Here is a 21,935-nt window from a genome sequence, read left to right on the forward strand (position 1 = left end):
CTGGAGCCCTGGACCCCTTCATCTCTAATCTAAAGCATCTTGAGGATGTCCCTAACCCCCAGCACAGAGACAGCACTGACCCCTGCCACCCTCTTGCCTGCAATAGAAGGGGTGATTACAGTTCTTTTCTCTGCTGTTTACAACGCCGATCAAATGTTGTATATGGCTTACTTATGCAGTTCAAGTTTTCTTGTTCCATTACCAGGATGTGGACATGACTAACTAAAAAGTTATCAGCCCCCAAATAATTTTTCTTAGATATCAAGTGTGGCTGACAGACTGCAGTAGTGGGAAAACATAGGGGAAAGTTAGAGACAGAGGAAGAATGGGTAAAACACATGCCAAGAGACAGCTCACCCTCTTTGATCAAGAGGGGTCTGTAAACTCAAGAGTCACTGCAGGTAGGTCTACCCTTCCAGGAACCCACAGGCACAGGCAGCAGTATTAAACAGCCAGAACTGGGGTGAAGGGGAAATCAGGGTGGATGTCAACAGTAGCCAGTGGTTACTTATTGCCATTTACAGCCTCCTCGGCCTCCTCTTACTTCAGAAATCCCTTTTAACATCTTTGATCTCACCAGGAGCTCACAGGAAACTGGCAGTTTGTCTCCAAATACCCACCTAAGACCTGTTTTAGCTGCCATACCCACATTCAACTCATTGCCCCCAGGGAAACCAGACTTTTTGCCTTTAAATTCTTTCAAAAAGGTAATGAAAGAAGATTGAGAATAAAGAAAGGGGACAGGAAGCTAGCTAGCATTTGTGTTGCTACAGTGTACTCAGCACTGCAGATGGCTTTCCTCACTTAATCCTACATAAAGAAACCGAAAAGCCACTTGCCCAAGGTCTCCCAGCTCATAACTGGCAGCACCAGCGCTGGGGTTGCCCGGCTTGCTTGGTGACATCATGCTACCTCCTGGGTTGCAAAGAACAACATAGTGTGTTCTGCGCAGGGAAACAAAGAACGGAAAGGTGAGAAAGCAGCACAGAGAAACGGCTAACTCACGGCCTGAGTGGCTCACTAATGGGAGAAGCTTTTACTCCTCTCACTGGCCTCATCTGGGTATTTTAGCAGAACAAAACTTGCCTTCACTTGCCCTGGGGACACCAAAGAGGAAACCTTTACCTCTACTGCCAAAACAGACCACCTATTCTAGGATGACCCTCTTCTCCCAAGGGAGACAGGAGATCAGGAGGAAGGGAAGTGGCGGGAAAGAGAGGAAATTACACTTCTTGAGGGACCAAAGGAATGTGGCACCTGGCATTGTGCCATGAACACATAACGGTTTCAAAATAAAATAAGTCAGTCTTAAACTACCTGACTGCTATTCAGAATTAAAACACTGGACCTCTAAATTTCTCAGTCCTAGAAGATCAACAAAGCAGAGGAATGTGAACAGATTCATTTTTTGAAAATCTAAAAAGCTGCCTGTGGTAGAGGAGCCAGGCTCTTTTAAAAAAAAAAAAAAAAAAAAAAAAAAAGACCTCTCCTCCCTCTTAGCCATATCTGGAGGAGCCAGGTTCTCAGTCCCAGCTGGCAGAACCAGAGCAAAACTAGAGGGGCTGGCAGACCAGGCCAGCGAGACCCCGGCCTCCAGGTGAAGGCCTTTTTGTTTTGTTTTGTTTTTTGAGACAGGATTTTTCTGCATAGCCCTGACTTACTTTGTAGACCAGGCTGGCCTGGGACTCGGAGCTCCACCTGCCTCTGCCTCCCGAGTGCTGGGACTGCAGGTGTGGCCATGGAGAAAGCTGTGCTAGGATGTGAGCAGCTGCTTGGCCCTGACAACTCTCTATCTGGAATGTCAGGGCTTGGAATCCACACCAGGTGGGGCTGCACCATGTGGCCTTTGCTCTTTCTCTTTTGTGAAGCAAAAATGTGATGATAAATTCAATCAGTTCGGATTTCCCTGAGAACCCACCCAGGTAGAGCAAGCCACTGAGGGAATGCCTTCCCTGCTTTCCAATACACAAGTTGAACATACATATGGTAAGGCTGAAAATACCAAAAACGCAAAATAGATGGCTGAGGCTCGGAACTGGAAGTTAGACCGGCTTTGAGGAGTGTGGGCTGAGGGGAGATTATAGTTCAAAGGAGCGAGGGGTCGGGGATAAACAAGCGTGCTTTGGCAGGAGGATCTAAGACCATCAAGTCTAACCGGTAAAGTGGAAACAGGCCGCAGAATAACTTGAATGCCAGGAGGGAACTTAAACTCTGAACTGTGAGCAGTGGGGAGGCAGTAGACAATTTCTGAACTAAAAAAAAAAAAAAAAGAAGAAGAAGTAAAATCAATATTCTCAACAGTTTTAACAATCTATTTTTTTATTGGGAAAATATAATCTTCACATATGCATGTACAGCCACCTAATGGAGTTGGGGTTGTGGGTTTTCACTCCCCCTTCTATTCATTCATATGCAAACTTCTGATCTCCTAGATATACTAGAATTTCTAAGAGGTTCTGAGACAAAAACCAAAAAGCAGATTAAAGCCTCCGTATTAGTGGAGCTTAGAGTCTTACGTAGAGATGGACAATTTAAAACATCAGTGCTGAGGATGTAACTTAGTGGTAGTAGCTCATGCTAGTTCCTGGGTTCAATTCCCAACACTGTAGGGCAAACAAAACAAAACAAATCCTATTTATGTCTGAGCCTTTTTTTTGGTTTTGTTTTTTTTGTTTTGTTTTTCGAGACAGGGTTTCTCTGTGTAGCCTTGGCTGTCTTGGACTCACTTTGTAGACCAGGCTGGCCTCAAACTCACAGAGATCCACCTGCTTCTGCCTCCCAAGTGCTGTATGTCTATGAGCTTTAAAAAAATTTTTTTTTTACTTTATGTGTACTGGTATTTTGCCTATATGTCTGTCTGTGTACAACATGCCTGCCTGGTATCTCTGCAGGCCAGAAAAGAGTGTCATTTCCCATGGAACTGGAGTTACAGATGTTAGCCACCACGTGGGTGCTGGGAACCAAACCCTCATCTATGGAAGAGCAGCCAGTGTTATTAACTGCCCAGTCATTGCTCCAGCCTCTTGTCTATGACTTCTTCAATTTTTTTTTTTTTTTTTTTTTTATGATCTCAACAGTTACAGATTAGCCTGGAATTTGCTATAGACCAGTCTGGCCTCGAACTCATAAGGATCTGTCTGTCTCTGCCTCCCAAGGGCTGGGATTAAAGGCATGCACCACCATGCCTAGCACTACATTAACTTTAAAAAAATATTTATTTTATTTTATATGTATGTGTGTACGAGTGCTTATATGTGTATTATGTGGGTGCTGGGAACTAAACCAAGGTCCTCTGCAAGAGCAGCCAGTGCTTTTAACCACTGAGCCATCTCTTTGGCCCCTACATTAACTGCTGGCTTGTGTATCAAGAGCTACTGTGTGCTCCCTGTCCCTTAACCCAGAAATGAAGAGAAGTACTTAGCACTCAAAGGACAGAGGAACCTATCACGGAAGGAACTCTTCCACTGCAGCTAGTCTTTCAGGCAAAAGAACAGTCTGACTCTTCACTTATGAAATATCCTTATAACACCCCAGTGGTGATTTTTAACACCCAAATACTGTTTGCATAATCATGATGGGTGGGTGGCTTTGCCAGCTCTGAGAGCCTGGGCTGTCCTGAGCAGGAGAACCATGGGAAAAGGCTCCCCCAGGGTGCAGCCACACTGGGCCGGGAGGGAGGATGACTGCAGTCTTAAGGAGAGAAGTATGCTCCTGTGCAAACAGAGAGAAGCCAGGCAGGGGATCAAGTAGGAAGCCTTTGAGCACTAATGAAAACAGACCACGGTCTAGGGGATGCCATGACAGTGTCAATCCCACAGCTAGGAAGAGCAGGGGGACAGAAGCAGAAGCCAAAGGCTTATTATTGCCAAGCGTGGAAAAAAGGTGAAATATTAGCAAATGCCTCCAGACTCAAGAAGGCTCGGTTTTTGTTTTCATTTAGATTGGGGTGGCAGGAATAACCCCACCAGACCACACCTCTAAGACCTCAGGAGCCAGTGCTGCATTCCTCAGAGCCCTACCTCCCCAGAGACAGGGGCCTGACTTTAAAAGCAATTAAGTATCTAGGCTATTTTAGGATTACTCCTTGACCACCTGGAATATCTTATTAACGCACAGCTCAGATGTCCAAAGCAATTTTAGTTCCCATTCCTCACTTCTCCTCAAGGCAAAAATTAACCCTTTCCCTAGGTCAACCTTCCTTCACTTGAGGTCTCCGAATTCTGACACCTGTAAGAAATTGTCCTTTAAGAAAGAAAAAAGTAGGAAGAAAAACTTCTTTCCTTAACACCCTGTGCAAACTGGTTATTCTCACAGAGATTCTTCAGCATTCTCTAAAACATCAAAATGCTATTATATTCCCTGTCTACTCTCTAAAATCTAACAGATATGAGCCCCAAGGACAAGATTCTAGGTAAACTCCTGGGACTGAGGCTCAAAGTAGTCATCAGCAAAACCTGCAGGCTTCCAAGGCACAGATCTCAAGTTCCTGGATGTCATTAATAGTTCTGAAATATATTCTCTATCTAAAGTATTGAGGCTGAATATGGCTTTTTTCCCCCTTTTCCATAATAAGCAACACATAACTACCTATCTTTGTCCAGATTCACGACCCAGTATTGTATGTGCCATGTATGTGAGAGCTTTCCTGATGACCTGGCTCTATTTCCTAGATCTTAGTATGGAGAGAAGAAAACCACTGCCGCTCTTGTCCCAGTTTTAACTGGATGCAGGAGGCAAGGAGATGCACACAGAAGGTAAGGGACGGGGTTACAGGAGAATCCTAAGGGGCGAGAGGAGCCCCAGGAAGTAAAACAGATACTGTTAGAAGCTACACTGTTGGACTACAAAACCCTCCTGATAAGATCAGGGATTAGTGCTCTTAACTAAATCACTTCAGCCTTGGAAGCACTGGAATTGTAATTATCAGATGCTTACCTTCCGCTGTCAGGTAACTTTAGCAGGAACCAGAAAGAGCTCGCCCACCCCCTAGCAACAGAGAGCATTCAAACTCAGTGGCTTGGAAAAAGAGCCAAGTGACACTTTTTCTGATTAAGCAGCAGAAAGGGGGCAGGGTGAGGAAAGAAGAAGACACGATCCTACATTTTCATCTAGGCACAAAATCACATCAGGCAATCAAGAAGGCTGGCCAGAGTTGAGGTGTTCCTATGAAATGAGGGAGAACGGGAAAATACAAAGCTGTTGGTGAGAGGACCTGATGCCAAGGAGTGAAAAGCAAGGCAGGTCTGGTAGAAGGAAGGCTCAGCTCCTCCTCTCTGTGGAACCCAGCACTGCGGCCCTTTTCAAGCTCTGAGCTGCTCCTTGTGCTTCCAACAAGACTGCTGACATGGCCACCAGAGCTGACTGAGAGCTGCAGCCACCGTGGCAGAGCCTGTGAGAACTACTATGGTTAACAGGGGAAACGACTGGCCAGTCACTGCTCTGCAAGTCTCGTAAAACAATTTAAATGTATGCAAAGCAATCATTTAAGAAAAAAACCTATCATGTGTCAGTTTATAAACATTAAAAAAAAACTACTCTCTTTCGTGTATTCATTTACTTATTTGGTCAGAATTACCCTACCTCCCATGCCCAGACAGGGTTTCTTTCTCTGTGTAGCCTTGGTTGGTCTGGACTCTCTCTATTGACCAGGCTGGCCTTGAACTCACAGCGATCCACCCGCCTCTGCCTCCCGAGTGCTGGGATTAAAGGCATGTACCACCATGCCGGGCCCAGGATTCTTGTATAGCGAAATGGGCTGGAACTGTTGACCTTCCTGTTTCATCCTCCCAAATGCTGGGAGGGCAGATGTGAGCTACCAGGCCTGGGTTAATGTTTTACTTTACTATTTATTTATGTGTATGTGTCTTTGTAGATATGTGTGGCATATGTGGGCACCCACAGAAAGGGTGAGATCTAGAAGCTGGAGTTAAGGGGCCTGTGAACCACCCAACATGGTGCATAGCCCCTTCAAGAGCAGAAAGTGCTCCTAACCATTGAGCCATCTCTCTAGCCCCCCTCCTTTTTTATTTATTTTTTTTTTTGGTTTTTTTGAGACAGGGTTCCTCTGTGTAGTTTTGGCTGTCCAGTGTCCTGGACTAACTTTGTAGATCAGGCTGGCCTTGAACTCATAGCAACCTGCCTGCCTCTGTCTCCCAAGTGCTGGGATTGCACCACGCCCAGCTTCAGTTTCATTTTTTAAACTCAGAGTTTGTACCCTGAATTTTTCTACAGTTGTTTTTCGTAAGTGCCTACTCATAAGCATTTTTGTGCTTTTCTTCATTCTGAGGTAAGTGACCATAAAAAAATACAAGTAAGGGGTAAAATGTAGCTTTGTGGTTAAAAACCTTGCCTAACATGTACTTTTTTTAGAACCTAAGTTTAATTTCCAGTACTACAAAAGAAACAAGAAAAAAGCAAGTTGAAGTACAATACATAGGCTTCCTGTTTTTGTCAAAAATATAAACAAAATGTGATTTAAAAAAAAAAATCTGAAAAGTTAAACACTTACCAAGTGTTTCCCTTAAAGTCTTGCTGACTTTTATTTCACACATTTTAAACTATTTGTCATTTTTACTTCTCATTTTAGCCTCTATCTTTGATATTTGCTCCTATTTCTAATGTTACTCAACTAGTTTTTTAAAATTTATTTCAATTATTTACTACATTTTATGTATCTATGGGGGGCATGTGAACTCTGACTCATGTCTCCCTTCTACTCTGTGGGTCCTAGGGGCGAACTTAGGTTATTACCAGGCAACTAGCACCTTTACCTGTTGAGCATTTCCCCATTCCCAAGCTATATATTTTTTTATTTTTGTTTTTTGAGACAGTATCTCACCAGGTAGCCTCGGTTGGCTTGGAACTCACTATGTAGAAGAGACTAGCCTTGAACTCAGACATCTGCCTGCCTCTGCCTTTTGAGTGTTGAAATTAAAGGTATGTGCTACCATGCCTGGGGCCTCCAGCTACAGTTCTTAACAGGGGTGAGGACTGAGGATTTAGTCATTTCCCCCACCCCTAGAATTCAGGTTGCAGGTCTCAGGTATGTCAAGAACCAGAACTGAAATAACTACATAAAACTGCTCACCAGGTCAGCGGCAGCACAGGACTCTGCTAGCACCACAGAGTGCCCACTGCAAGTCAGGCTCTTACTAGGCACCAACGTACACTTCAAATCCACAACACCCAAACCAGCCCAGCAGAGGCAAAAACCAAACACTCTTAAGTAGACAGTCTTTTAGAAAGAAAGAAATCCATACAAAATGAGCTTACAAAAGAAAACAGAGCAAATCACCACAATAGGAAAAGAACCATTATACAGGAGAGGACAGGACAAAGGAAAAACACACACCTGGATTTGAAAGCATGCATCAAAAGAATGGCCAACTACAGATACCAGGAAGGAAGCCGAGGAAAGGCTTTCTGCTTCTTTTGTGTGTTCAAAGCTTCCATAACAAAAAGTTTTCTCAAACTCTATGATCATCGTTTTAAATATTAAAGGTGTCTCATGTATTTGTTTTCAATTAATTTATTTTTATTTGGGTGCGTGTCACATGTATACAGGTGATTCTCGGAGCTACAGGTGTTTGTGAACTGTCTGATGTGGTTGCTGGGAACTGAACTTGGTACTCTGGAAGAACAGTAAGTGCTCTTAACCACCGACCATCTATCTCTCCAGCACCCCGCCCTGCCTTTTTTTTTTTTCCCCCAAGATAGAGTTTCTCTGTGTAGCCCTGGCTGTCCTGGTACTAACTATATAGATGAGGCTGGCCTTGAACTCACAGAGATCTTGCTGCCTCTGTCTCCTGAGTGCTAGGATTAAAGGTGTATGCCACTACCACCCAGCAAATACTTACATTTATTTTTATTTTATTTTATATGCATTGATGTTTTTTGTAGGTGTATTGCCTACACGTGTGTCTCTATGAGGGTATAAAATATCCTGGAACTGGAGTTATAGGCAGTTATAAGCTGCCATGTGCGTGCTGGGAATTAAACCTGAGTCCTCGGGGAGAGCTCTTAGTCGCTGAACCATCTCTCCAGCCCCCAAATTAAAGGTATCTTAAGATGTAAAAGGAAGAATACAAATAATAGTTTAAAAAAGCAAATTTCTAAATGCCAAAAAATTATAAATACAATGATTAAAGTAGACAATTTTTAAAAAATATTTTTATTTAAATTTTAAATTTATGTGCATTGGTGTGAGGGTGTCAGATCTTGGAGTTACAGACAGTTGTGAGCTGCCATGTGGGTGCTGGGAATTGAACTCAGGACCTTTGGAAGAGCAGACAGTGCTCTTAACCATGGTGCCAACTCTCTACCCCTAAAGTAGACAATTTTTTAAAAAGTGGAATAAAAAGGGCTGAAGAGAGAATTTAAAATTAGAAAACTGAATGCAGAAACATAAAGGCTGTAAAAGATACTAGAAGACTGAATAAGGTACAAATACACCTCTTAACATTTTGACCAAGAGCCAGGCTTAGTGGCACAGACCTTTAATCCCAGTACTCAGGAGGCAGAGGCAGGCAGACATCTGTGAGTTCGAAGCCAGCCTGGCCTATAAACCTGAGTTCTACACAGCCAAAGCTATGTAGAGAGATCCTGTCTTAGAAAACAAATAGACAAGTCTATACACTTTTTCAAGCACTTATGATGAAAGCATGGGGACCTGAGTTTGATCCCCAGAAACCACATATAAATGCCATGTGTTCCCAGCACTGGGGAGGGAAAGATAGGAGAATTCCTGGAATTCACTGGCCAATGTTCCTGTGGATGACACACACACCTGAGCATGCATGTGAACACAAATACTTTAGAAAAATGACCAAGGGGAAAAAATAGTGGTAGGCTAGGCATATACCTATAATCCCAGCACTCTGGGAGGTAGAGGCAGGGGGGTCTCTCAGGTGGCTAAGGCAGGAACATGACTCAAGTCTAGGAATTGGAGACCAATCCAGGCAACAGAGAGAGGCCCACGTCTCAAAGAGTAAAAGGTAACCAACAAAAGAACAGAAATAGAAAGTATATGTTCTAAAACCATGTAAGAGATAAACAATGAATAAAGACAGCAATTAAATAAATAAAGACAGGACTGGAAAAAAACAAAAGAGGAGCATGCATAAATCAAAATCAAAACAAGAGGATGGAGACAGATCCGCATGTGAGACTTGGGATGTAGTCCATAGGTACAGCACTTGCGGGGCACGCACAATACCCTGGATTTTTTTTTAAAGATAGAGGACTTTTTTTTTTTTTTTAGATTTATTTATTTATTATGTACACAGTGCACATTAGATCACATTATAGATAGTTGTGAGCCACCATGTGATTGCTGGGAATTGAACTCAGGACCTCTGGAAGAGCAGTCAGTGTTCTTAACCTCTAAGCTATCTCTCCAGCCCTAACACCCCGGATTTTATGAGAAGAAGCTAATTTTGTATTAGAATATCTTAATTAAGCTCTCTCCGAACCTGATCATAGGAAAAACTTGGACTATACGCAATAGGTAAGTAACTCAAATGAACAAATTCATCCCAATAGACACAGATAACACAGTAGCTATCAAGTAGAGAACACACATGATTTTCAAGGACATTTATAGAAACTAACCACATACAAGGCTAAGGCAGAAAGATCAAAAGTTCAAAGTCACCCTTAGTTGCAGGCAACTTGCAGGCTAGCCTGTGATTCATGAGATGCTGTCACTACCTAACAACCACCCACCCAACCACTGCAGTTCAACAACCTCAATGTAAGCTATAATTAACATTCCAAAAAGATAAAATCCTCAGATATGAAAATAAAAAAACACTTTATATAATATCGGTTAAAGAAGCAATTACAACTGAAATTATAATATGTAATAATTTCTAGTGAGGGCTGAGATAATCAATGGTCCGGGATCAATCCTCCGTGCCACAAAATAAAAATTTGTAGAATATAGCAAAAGCCAATTACAATGGCTTAAAAGAAAACAAATCTAAGTAAGATCAGTAGGTCATATCAACCTCAAGAAAAGGGCTGGCCAGTGGTTGTCAGGGGCCAGCAGAGAAGGCAGGATGAACGGCAGTAAACAGGATTTCTAGGGCAGCAAAGTTACTCTGTATCATTGTGGACACATGTCATTGTACATTTGTTAGACCCACAGGATGTACAATAAGAATACATCCCAAAGGCCAGTAAGATGGCTCAGAGTAAAGGTGATCACCACCAAGCCTAATGACATCACTGGGACTCATACAGTGAGAGGGCTCCAGCAAGCTATCCCCTCTGACCTCCACACAGTCACCACAGATGTGCACGCTCAGGGCCCCGCTCCCCCATGCACAAAAAAATTATGTCATGAAATCAATTGTAATAATTTCTTTAAAAAGAATTCACCCTAATGTAAACTCAGGCTCAGTGATAATAATGTATCAATGTCGTTTCCTTGATTAAAGTAAGTGCTTTCTGGTGAAAGACAGTGATGAAGGACAGGGAGGAGGGATTATCACTGTATCTTCTGCTTGGTTTTGCTATAAAAACTCTTCTGAATACTCTATTTAAAAAATATGCATTGGCAGGATTGCCTCTGAGCTTGATGACCTGAGTTTGATATTTGAAACACACATGATGGAAGGTGAGAACCAATTCCCACAGGTTGTCCAATGATCTCCCCACATTCCCCCTCCCCCAATACAGAAAATAATGTAATAATAGTTTTTAAGAAGGTTCAGTGCAAATGAGGTAGATACCTAACATCACCACCCTTCACCACACATAAAATGGAACTAGTGACATAAAAAGCAGAGTAAATTAAAAGAAAGAAAAAGCAGCAAAATATCCAGTGCCTATTGTCATTACTATATTGTCTGCTGGGATACAAAAGAAATGTGTTCCTGGGCTCTTAGAGCTGACCATCTAGTCAGTGGTTCTCAACCTGTGGGTCGTGACCCCTTTGTTGGGGTCAAGTGACCCTTTCCCAGGGGTAGATCAGGTATTTATATTATGATTCATAACAGCACCAAAACTACAGTTATGAGGTAGCAGCAAAATAATTTTACGGCTGGGGGTTACCACAACATGAGGAACTAGAGGCAGGTGGATCACTATGAGTTCGAGGCCAGCCTGGTCTACAGAGTCCAGGACAGCCAAGATAACATAGAGAAACCATCTTAAAAAACAAAACAAAGACTCAGGAGATAGAGGGCTTTGCTGATGGAGCAAGTCCCTGTACCTCTTGGAGAGAGTGAAACCTAGAACACAAGTAGAGGGATTGGTCTTGAGGGATAAGGACCAAACTAGGCCTCGATCACTTGCGTGTCCCTATGCTAATATGAAAGGCACAGCAAAGTACCATGGCTCATGATCCATCCACAAGCTGAAAGGTTTCAGGGACTCTAGAATACCTGTGCTTGGCCACAGCTCAAGGAAACCTAAAGGAAGCCTCCTTAGGTGGTGTCTGGGATTTACTGAGCATCTTACCTACCAAGGCAGGAAAGACTGAAAACTAGAGCCTTAAGAAGTATTAACGACAATCAACCTAACTTTGGGTATTACACACATTTTACAAAGACTGCTCACATTTCTATCTTTCTTCTACCTTTGTAGCATCTATAAAACAACCCCAAGGATGGTGGGAGAGCAATGCCAACCCTCTGGAACAGATGTGTGCATGGGCTGAGTGCAGCTGGTTAAAGTGCTTGTTCAAAGTACTATCACAAACACTCAATCTAGAGCCACACCTCCTGCCTCTCAAACAAAGACCGATCTGCTATTCAAATCTGCTAGTAACCGCTGTAAAGTATCTGCCTTAGTCTTTGTGGGTTCATGTCTGGAAGGGCAACCAAGCTCTGACTAAACTGTCATAAATATCATGGCAGTACACAGGGCTGGGCTGAAGAGCCAAGAGACCTCAGGTTCTAGATCCCAATCCGCTCCCAGGCATAGTGTATTCACTGTGATGGCTACAAAGGCCAAAAGCTCAAAATAGACATTAGAACTAGAATAATACCAGGGGTGGCAGTGCACGCTTTAACCCTAGTACTCAGGAGGCAGAGGCAGGTGGGCTCTATAGTTGGAGGCCAGCATTGTCTATACAGCACATTCCAGGCCAATGGGAGCCACACATTGAAACCCTGTCTCCAAATAGATAAACAAATACAATTAGAAAGAAAGAAAGAGGGGCTGGAGAGTTGGCTCAGTGGTTAAGAGCACTGTCTGCTCTTCCAAAGGTCCCGGGTTCAATTCCCAGCACCCACATGGCAGCTCACAACTGTCTGTAACTCCAAGATCTGACACCCTCATACCAATGCACATAAATTAAAATTAAATAAAAATATTAAAAAAAAAAAAAAAAAAAGAAAGAAAGAAAAAAAAAAAAAAGAAGGAAGGAAGCTGGGCATGGTGACAGAAGCAGGCCGATCCCTGAGTTTAAGGCCAACCTGGTCTACAGAGAGAGACTTCCAAGATAGCCAGGACTACACAGAGAAACTGTCTTGAAACAAGTAAATGAGAAGTAATGCACAGAAAGACTTTGTTTCAAAAATCAAACAAAGCAAAAATAAATAAATAGATAAGTAACTAAATAAGCAAACAATAGTAGAAAGAAGCACAGAAAACTCAAGGCTGTCCAACTCCTCAGTTACTAAGTCGGAGGCACAAGTGACAGTCCTTGTAAGCACGGTCTATGTTCTGCCTCATGAAATGATCCACAGCAAGTTTCTCAACCTCAGCACTTAGCTAGACAACTGTTTGTTGGGAGTGAGCATGGCTTGTCCCATGCTCTTGGGATGTCTAGCAGCATTCGTGCCTCTTCTCTTTAGATGCTACTAGGAGCACACCTGCTTCCCCACAGGTACCACACATTCCTGGACACGGCTAAGTGTGCTGTGGAACAGTAGAGAAGGGCTGGCTCCAACTGAGAGTCACTGGTGGACAGAACGTGATTCCAGACTCTGGCATGAAGACTCACCACAGAGGAAGGAGCCTACTGTTCCAGGCAACAGTTTAAAGTTTTGCAAAACCTCTCAAATGTTTGGCAGGAAGTACTTGCCAAGTGTGTATCAGTAGAAGTAGGCTTACGCCAGAGGGGCAGATCCTGGAGACCAGTTTGTCAGAGTATCAGAAGAAAAAGGCAGATGTCTTACTGCACGCTAGTGACCCAGCAGGAATTAATCTCTCAGAGTAAAACAAGCTTAATTTTGATTTTTGTTTTTCCATTTATTTACTTATTTTTGAGACCGTCTCGTGTAGCACAGCCTGTTCTCAAGCTCAAATGTGCAGCTGAGGATTCTTTTGAACTGCTGATCTTCCTGCCCTTACTTCCCAAATGCTGGACTGCAGAAGTGTGTCACATCATTTATGGAGTGCTGGGGTCCAAGCTCAAGGTCTGTGTGTGCTGGTGAGCACTCTGCCAACTGGATCACACTCAAGCCCAATTTTCATTTCCATATGCCATTAATAGGCACTTTATTAACTGCCCGCAAATGCAATGATTTATAAAAACAAAACAAACTCTAAACCAAGTTGTGCTTCTCAAGTCATGCTCCTTTCTGTCTGCCAGTGCACACAAAACTAAACAGTCCTTCGCATCTGCCTTGGAGCGTCCTTGCATCTATCCTGCAGAGGTGCCCTTACAGGCAGAAAGTGCAGCAAACAGCTCCCAGGTATTCAGAACTGGCAATCCCCTGTTCTCAGTGATCAGCAAGTGTTAAGAAGGGTTACGAGTTCTTCAGTTGCAAGTTTTCTGAAATAAGGCTCTCCCAGTCTAGAAGGCAATTCTGAACAAAGCCTTGCACAACACAAGGGACTGAGGAGAGCCAATCCTTACTGAGCAACGAACCCTAGTAAATTTCAGTCTTTGCACTGAGCCAGCAATGCAAAGCCACACACAGTAACCAAAGGGCCTGGCAAAGTATGCAGAAAACCAGACATACACTCCAGGCCCCACATGCCTGCCAAGCTACCCATCTTCCTGTTCTGTGGTGGGAAGCCTAGCTTCACTAATGGGCTCAAGACAAAGCCTGTATTGCTGAAACACCCACTATCCAGGCAGTAGAAGACCACCCCTAAAGGGCCAGCAAACCCCTGCTCCCCGCCCCCCAAGTTGACTGTCTGATCTCCTTTGAGAAAGGGGACACTCGGTTCTTTGTTGTCTTGTTTTACAATTATTTACTCTGCCCATAGAAATCTGAGGGTTTTAGAATGCTGGGCTCCACGGTGTTACCCATCGCCTCATCACCCTGGTGTCAGAGAATGAGCCAGGCCTTAAGAAGTAAATATTTTGCAAGGCTTTTTTTTGAGCAGAGAATCAATCCATGAGGTAATTTTGACTCTGTGTGCTGTAAGGAAAGGATTATCAAACAATAGATAACTATGCTGCTCTTAAGCTTTTCAGTTTGCAAATGCCTGCCCAGCCCCTCACCAACTCCTGTAAAACACCTTCTGAGAATTCTACATTTCACTGTACGGGGTGAGGTGGGGGTGGGGTGTGTGTGTGACTTCTTCTACTTTAGTATGTATATGAATGTTTGAAAAGTAATTGTTTTAGAGACTTGCATCACAGAGTAGAGTGGGCAAGGTTTCAGCTGACTTAGGGCGGAGTTAAGAGTTAAGTTGCTGCTTCCCGCTTCCCTTCCTTGAGGTTGCTGCAGCCTCACTGCTAGACAGCTGGCTCCCTGAGGGAGAGACATGCCTGGAGCAAACAGCCCTGGCACAAAGACCCTGCCCAGATATATTGTTTAGAATAAAGGATACTATAACTCATTAACAGTTAAGATCTGTGTCAACTGTAAAAGGCCTTTGAATCATAGCTGGAGCAAGTGCTACTTAACTTCCCACCTCCAAATGTTAATTACTTACAGGACAAAAGACTGAAGAACAAAACCAGCCAGTCTCATGGTCTGAAGGCTTTTAAAGGCTCTCTCTCAAAGCTATTTTTTTTTAAGTCTTCTGACCAAAGCATAACTAAAAACATCTCTTTAAAAAAATCTTCAAGCACATTACTTAGTCCTTTAAAAACATATTTAAGGGCTGGTGAGATGGCTCAGCAGATAAAGGCACCTGCCACCAAGCCTGCCCACCTGAGCTTGATCCTTAGGATCCACATGGCAGATGGAGAGAACCAACTCCTCTGTTCTCTCACCTCTACATGAGCACGCATGTGCACATACACACACACTTTAAAGTTAATTAATTAAAGCAAAGTTAAAACAAAGGAGGAGGATGGGGGGGGATGGCTCATCTGGTAAAGGCACTTGCCACTAAGTCAGCCTGGATTCTATCCCTGACTCCCACATGGTTTAAGGAAGACTGACTCTTACAAGTTGTCCTCTGACTGCCATATACTTATGACATGTATATGTACACAAATAAATAAAATGTAGTAAAAACTTAACACTCACACAAAAGAACAACAACAAAAAAGCAAAGGAGAAACCCACAGACCAAACTGAAAAACTTAGTCTATGAAAGGAACAAGAAATGGCCACCACAGGTTGTAAGACATTACCCACCATCTCCCTGACAGAGTTCTTCTCTGCGTTTAGAAGGAAGGTAACTTTAGAATGAAGCTACTCTGGCACTTACGAAAACATTTTTGGCAAGTGTTCTGCCTAACAGTCTATATTTAGTATGTGTGCCTCAGAAACTTAAATGAACTCAAAGCATTTGAGTTGCCAACAGCCAGCCTCCAGAGCACTGAGTTGTGGAGCCACAGGGCAGCTGCCATACAGAACACAGAGCCGGGCGCCCTGCCACAGCATACACGTGTGCACACACACGCCGGTCCTGAAGAGTCTCTTTTTTCAAAGCTCTAATGGCTTGACCTCAACACCTGCTGCACTTCCTGAAGACAGACAAGCTCTGGAGCTCCACTTGTTCCTCACACACGGCTGCACTTTCTAGGAATGACCGCACACACACAGAGGCTGGCCAGCTGCCAAGGCGGGGGCAGCCGCCGCCTCGGGCCTGAACTTTCCCAGCGCTGTCAGGGCGGTTCCCGCTATGAGCTGACTCAGCGGCCAGCATGGAACTGTGCCAACCACACAGCAGCGCAGGGGCTGCCGGCAGCTCACAGATGTTTTACTAAACCAAAGAAATCAGCCAGGAGGCAGATCTGGGCTGGTGGCCAGGGTGCTGCTGTCGTGGAAGCTGGGATGCTGACTCTTGTCCTAGCTCTGCTGTGCTGCTACCTCTTTGAGTGATGTGTCTCCCAGGACCGTGTCTACCTCAGAGTTTATGCCCATAACGATGAGGATAAGGAAGACGCAAAGAGTTACATGACAACTCTAGCAGTACATCTGCATGTGCCTGACACCGGAGAGGCATTCTGCTCACACGGCTCAGTTGCTCTCTTTACAACACCCTTGCGAAACACCCTCTTAGTACAACTAGTTTTAGTACTAGTACTGATTTTTACTTTGTACCCCAGGATAGCCTCAAACTCATGATAACTCTGTCTCCCTTACAAATTTGGAGGTTATGAGTACAAGCCATACTTAGCTTCATTATTTTCAATCTTCAGTTGAGAAAAGACAGGCTCAGAACAATTTAGAAAGAATGCTACCAAAAGATCACTGGATAGACATGGAAGGGCTGAGATTAGAACCTATTGTTGATGCTGCTGTTATAAAACTCAGGGAAACTGCACAGGGCTCCTTGAGTCAAGGATGCCTGTTTTAGCTTCCAGAGGACCTTTTTTGTTCCCAGGCGCCCTTTTGTAAGCCATAACTCTTCACAAATGACATCTAAGTAGCACCACTGAACTACACAGTGTATGTGTAATCTCAGAATATCTAGGTATTAATAGTCTTATCATGAATGCCCTGTTTATAGTGCCAACAAGCCACCTGGGAACAACTTACCATTACTCTCACACTTTAAATAATGAAAAACTGCAGTGTAGGTTACGAAGAAATTATGAAGACAAAGACTTAGTTGAGACGAGATCTCCTAGGCGCCACCCTCCAAAATAATTCATTATTAGGACTCCACAGTCCGAGCATGCTGGAGGCCCAGGTCCCTGGCACCACCAATCTCTAGACCCATTCCCACAGTTGACTCTGATATGGAATCATGTTTGGAGCTAATTTCAACTTTCTTTGGGTAAAAAGGGAAGTCTGAGGTCTCCCTTCCCTCTTCATAACCAGATAATGTAAAGACAAAACAATCACGTCTATTAGGCTCTCAGTTGAGAAATACACGGAAGTGCTTTTTAGCAGCTATGCGCAACTTCAAAACAATGCAAGAACACCATTTTGGGTTTGCTTGGAGCTAAGAAACTCTTACAGGAAATGGGTCTATATTCCTAGTAGGAAAACTAATTAGAGCCTTGAATTTCACTGTTTTAAGTTCTTTTAGACGAAGTCTGACTATGTAGTCCTAGCTGACCTGGAATGTAGTATGCAGACCAGGCTGGCCTCCAACTCACCAAGAACTGTTTGCCTCTGCTTACTGAGTACTGAGATTAAAAGTGTATACCACCACACCCAACTCTTATTTTTTTATTCTATTATTGTTGTTGTTGTTATCTTGTGGTTTTTGAGACAGGGTTCACTCTAGAACTCATGGTGAAGCCCCTTCTACCTCCACCTCCTGAGTGCCGAAATTTTAGACAGTTCTAATGAAACATAGCTGTTACCTCATTCATCCTTTTAAAAAAAAAAAAAGGAGAAGCTGGGTACGGTAGTGCATGCCTGTAATCCCAGCACTCAGGGAGGCAGAGGCAGGCGGATCTCTGTGAGTTCAAGGCTGCTCTACAAGGCTAGTCCAGGGAGCCAGGGCTACACAGAGAAACCCTGTCTCGGAAAAAAAACAACAAACCAAAATAAATAAATAATAAAGGAGAGCGTCTTTAACAGAAACTTGGAACAAACCACATTAAGAGTAACTTAAACACTCTAGTACTTTTAATTTAAAAAAAAAGAACCATCCCTTAATTTTTTTCTGGTCCTGGAGCTTGAATCTAGGGCCTTACACTATCAAAGAGCAACAACCTCCATTCAAGCAAACCAGTGCTGAGAAAATCTTCAGTTTATTCATGTCTAAGTCAGTGGTGGTGGAGTGAGGAGGCATAGTCCCAGCTCCCGCCCACCCAGCACCCTCTGTAGCTGGCCTGGAGACAGAACAAATGGCCTCCTGCGGCAGAAAGACTGACCTGCTTCAGCTGCTCATCCAGGGTCCAGCTCGGCTGCCCAGCTGTGGGGACAGAAGGCGGGGCTTTGGAAGCATCTTTGGTATGGTCTTCTTTACTTTGTTGTCCCTGTGGCGGGAGTCCAGGTGCTGGAAGCAGGCTGGACATGGGTGCTGTTCTGGGGTCTTGGTGAGTTGCTTTTTGCACATGGAAATATTTGGAAGCAGCCTGGGCCTCTTTTTCAGCCACCTCTGCAACATCCTCATCTCCATCTTCGTCTTCCAGACCTCCTTCCTCCTCTTCAGGCTCGGAGTTCACGTTGCTCTGCTCAAATACTCTAGTCACTGGTGTGGCTGGTGGAACTCTGGCTAAGGGACCCAGAACGGGGCTACCAGAAGGTCTCCCGGGTGTCAGGGAAAGGACACTAGGCTGGGTGGCTAGTTTGGAGGCATAAAGGAACTGTGCTTCTCTCGTCTGTGGTCCCTGCTTCTCTCTGGCATCCATCTGTAGAGGACCCTGGTGTGGCTGCTTTTGCTGCTGCTGCTGCTGCAGAGGCTCCATCGCTGTCCCAGGCTTCACCCACAGACTGGCATGGCTCTCGACCTGGGCACAGCCCAGCAGGCACTCTGCGTCTGTATTTTAAGTGAGTAACTAAAACCACAAGGGGGGGGGGGGAACTATGTAAAACAGGTATAAAAGATCTTCTTTTCTCCAGTAATATTCTGAACACTAAATGTTCCTAACCCCGACTTTCAAGATGAGTAAGTTTGGAGGGTGGGGAGGGAAAGTTATAAAGAAGAGAACAGGATCTAAAGAGGGAAATGGGGGTGGGGGTGGGAGGAGGGATGGAGGAGGGGGCATGGGGGAGGGGGCAAATCTTAGTATCCGCAGAGTTAAGCCTTTTTTTTTTTTTTTAAAAAGAAAATTCAGAATATATTTAGGTCTGCTAATAACTGAGTTCTCATCTTTTACTCTCTACATTATCAATCACTTATCTACTTGGCTTGCACCATACTGGAGTTTGAACTATGAAATCTGTAATAATTATAAAAATTAGAGTTAACAAAGGCCTGACTACAAAAGAAAGAATATGGCTAATATTCCTAGGCCCTCTGGAGAAGATTACTATTCAAGGTAGACAGAGTTATAGCGGGCAGACAGAATGACTTTTCTGATGGAAAAAGCAAGACCAAGCAAAGTGCTCTTGGTTTAAACTTCACAAATTTCCCAGATCAAATTGCCAGCTAGCTTGATGAGTGGACTGAACCAGGCTAAGTGGACATTATAGCCTCTGAAAGAATCCGGTTTCAACAACATGAAAGAAAGAAACATGCAAGGAGGCAAGGGTCTCAAATTGCAAGCTCCCCTCAAAAACAAACGGGGGGGGGGGGAATTCCTCTGGAGATTTTAAAGTTAATTAATTTGAAACAGGTACCAATATTGTCTAAACAAGTTAATGTTTCTTTTTTTATAAACTGCAAATAAATCTCCTCACATCCTCTTTCTTTCTGATTCACTTCTACTATATTTATTCTATGAATACAGTAAGAAAAAGCTTCCAGGCCCAAAGTATTCTGGGGGCAGGTTTATCTGCATTCTTACCAGTCTGACTGCAAACACAACCCCTTTCACACCCACCCGCCTCTAACCCTTCCCAGGCTCCCTCCTTCAGCAAACCTCACCTAAGTTGTATTTTCTCACAAGTCTTCCTCAGTGAACGGATTACCTTGCCAGAGCAAATTTTAGGGTGAAGAGGACTAGCAACAGAGTGTGCAATTTTGTTGCCACATGAAAGGGGAAACGGTGCAGGTTGGGACTTGATACTGTCCCAGTATTTTAGGATTGAGCTGAAAGATAAGAAAGCGAAATCTTTCCCACCTTCAAAAATTCATGGGGGAAGCATTCTCTAACAAGAAAAATGGCTTTGACTTGGAGATTTTTACATGCTTACAGGGGGTACATTTTAAAGCTAGGCAAAAAAGGTTTGTTTAAAACACACACACACACACACACACACACACACACACACACACACTAAGACAACAAGAGCCATCTAGACAATTCTCATTTTTTTCCTTTGGTTGTAGCTTTCAGAAGCTGTTAAAAGACTCAAATTCCAATTCGCCTCTTTCTGCCTGTTAGCAGTTTGAAAAGTATAAGTTATGCCTGCAGCAATACTTTCCTTCACTCTGCTTTAGTTCTTATAATGTAACGAAGTCTGAGAGGATTTACACCCAGTTGGCAAGAGTGTTCATTAAAAAAAAAAAAACTTTTGGGACAAAAATATAAAAACGCACACAAAACAGTAACAAGTAATTTACTGGTCATTTAAAAATATTCGTATAGTCATTAAAGTCAACCAACTCCTGCCCGTCACTGTACGATTGTTTCTTGTCTGGGTTGGCACCATCTTCTCGGTAGGCTGTCCTCAGCAAGAGCCGGGTGGGGTGGGGTGGGGTGGGGTGGGGGGCTGTCCGATAGCCTCTTTATTTAGTGAGACAGAGAAGACTCCGTTCTACAACTCAGTTGGCATATTGCCCCGCACAGAGCCCATCTCACCCCAATCCCTAGGCAGCCAATGATCCAAACAATACTACCAACATTTAGAGAATTTACATCGCAGAAACCTAAACCACTTCATCCCTCGCTCATGTCCTCTAAACTTCCCGGACCTCCAAATAGGGCGCAACGGACTGCCTGCCGCTTGAGCCCGACCTTGCTGACCATTTATTTCCCTTACCTTCGTTTCCCCGACTCCCTTCGAGCCATTCTTTCCACTCTTTCCATCCCATCCAAAGGAGCCCTATCACTTTTACTTCCACCAAGTCTTCTCTGCCTGTCTCCAGGCTCTTCTCCAATCAGCCCAAGCCCACCTAAGCTGGCCCTGCGGTTCCCCGGGGGTCCCTTACCTTTCCCATCTCTTTATCTCAAGCCACTCCTCTGGGCACCGGGAGGACAGGGCTCCTCCCGGGGCTCTCTCACTTTTTCTCAGCGGTCCCCACCTCTTCGCTGGCCCCGCGTCTCCCCTACACACCTGCCTCGGCTCCCATTTCGGTCCCCTCCACCTGCCACAGCCCCGCTCCCGCCGCGTCTGAAAGAACCCAGACCCGCGCCGCTCACCTAAGCGCAGCGTTCGTGGCTCGCGGGTAGGAAGAGGCGGCCGCTCAGGCCCTGGCGCAGCAGCTGAGCCTCGGACTCCTCCGCGGCTGGGGGCCACAGCCGGGGCGGGGCCCGCACCGGAAGCCGTGCCGCGGGGCCCGGCCGTCAGCCCGGGGCGGGGGGAGGGGCATGCTGGGGCGTGGCCTGTTTATGGGGGCGGGGCCGGAGGCCGGAAGCAGCTAAAAAGGGAACGAGGTGGGGGAGGATGGGTGGGACAAAGCGGAAATGACTCCTAGAGCCCGCCCTCCGGTTAGAACCGTGGGCGGAAGATACTTAAGGCGGGCGGAGCTTCAGCCAATGGAAAAAACGAAAACACAGAGGAGTTCCGGTGGGATAGCTTTCGCGGGCAGTTGGAAAACACAGGGCTAAGTATCTATTTAGCAAGAGGAGTTGACCAGCAAGTTCCAGGAATCCTGTCTCTTCCTCCCCTGCGCTAGGACTGCAAGAGTGCACCACGCCAGGCTTTTAACTTGGGTGTTGGGGATCCAACTTTAGGCTCCTATTCTTTGGTGCCAAGCACTTAACTAACTAATCCATTTCCTCAGTTCCTGATGAAGACTTTTTAAAATTTTTGGGCCGGGCGTTGTGGCGCACGCCTTTAATCCCAGCACGAAGGAGGCAGAGGCAAGTGGATCACTGTGAGTTCGAGGCCAGCCTGGTCTAC

At 44.6% G+C, this 21,935-nt stretch overlaps 1 protein-coding gene across 5 annotated transcripts in view; it reads right to left on the reverse strand.

Moving 5' to 3' along the window:
• Window positions 1-21,935, reverse strand: part of ARID3B (AT-rich interaction domain 3B) — a 54,389-nt gene that overhangs the window by 27,477 nt on the left and 4,977 nt on the right. For 3 of the 5 annotated variants that reach the window (XM_084782274.1, XM_084782273.1, XM_084782270.1), the window contains exons 1-2: window positions 21,233-21,358; window positions 18,137-18,763 (exon numbers count right to left, since the gene is read on the reverse strand). In XM_084782274.1, coding sequence (XP_084638400.1) covers window positions 18,137-18,673 — 537 coding nt within the window. In that variant the 5' untranslated portion in view covers window positions 18,674-18,763; window positions 21,233-21,358. Of the gene's footprint in view, window positions 1-18,136; window positions 18,764-21,021; window positions 21,191-21,232; window positions 21,359-21,935 lie in introns of those variants that run through there. The other 2 variants (XM_084782271.1, XM_084782272.1) reach the window with 2 other exon arrangements.

Source organism: Acomys minous (assembly GCF_964271855.1).
Source record: "Acomys minous genome assembly, chromosome: 5".
Classification (NCBI taxonomy): Eukaryota; Metazoa; Chordata; class Mammalia; order Rodentia; family Muridae; genus Acomys; species Acomys minous.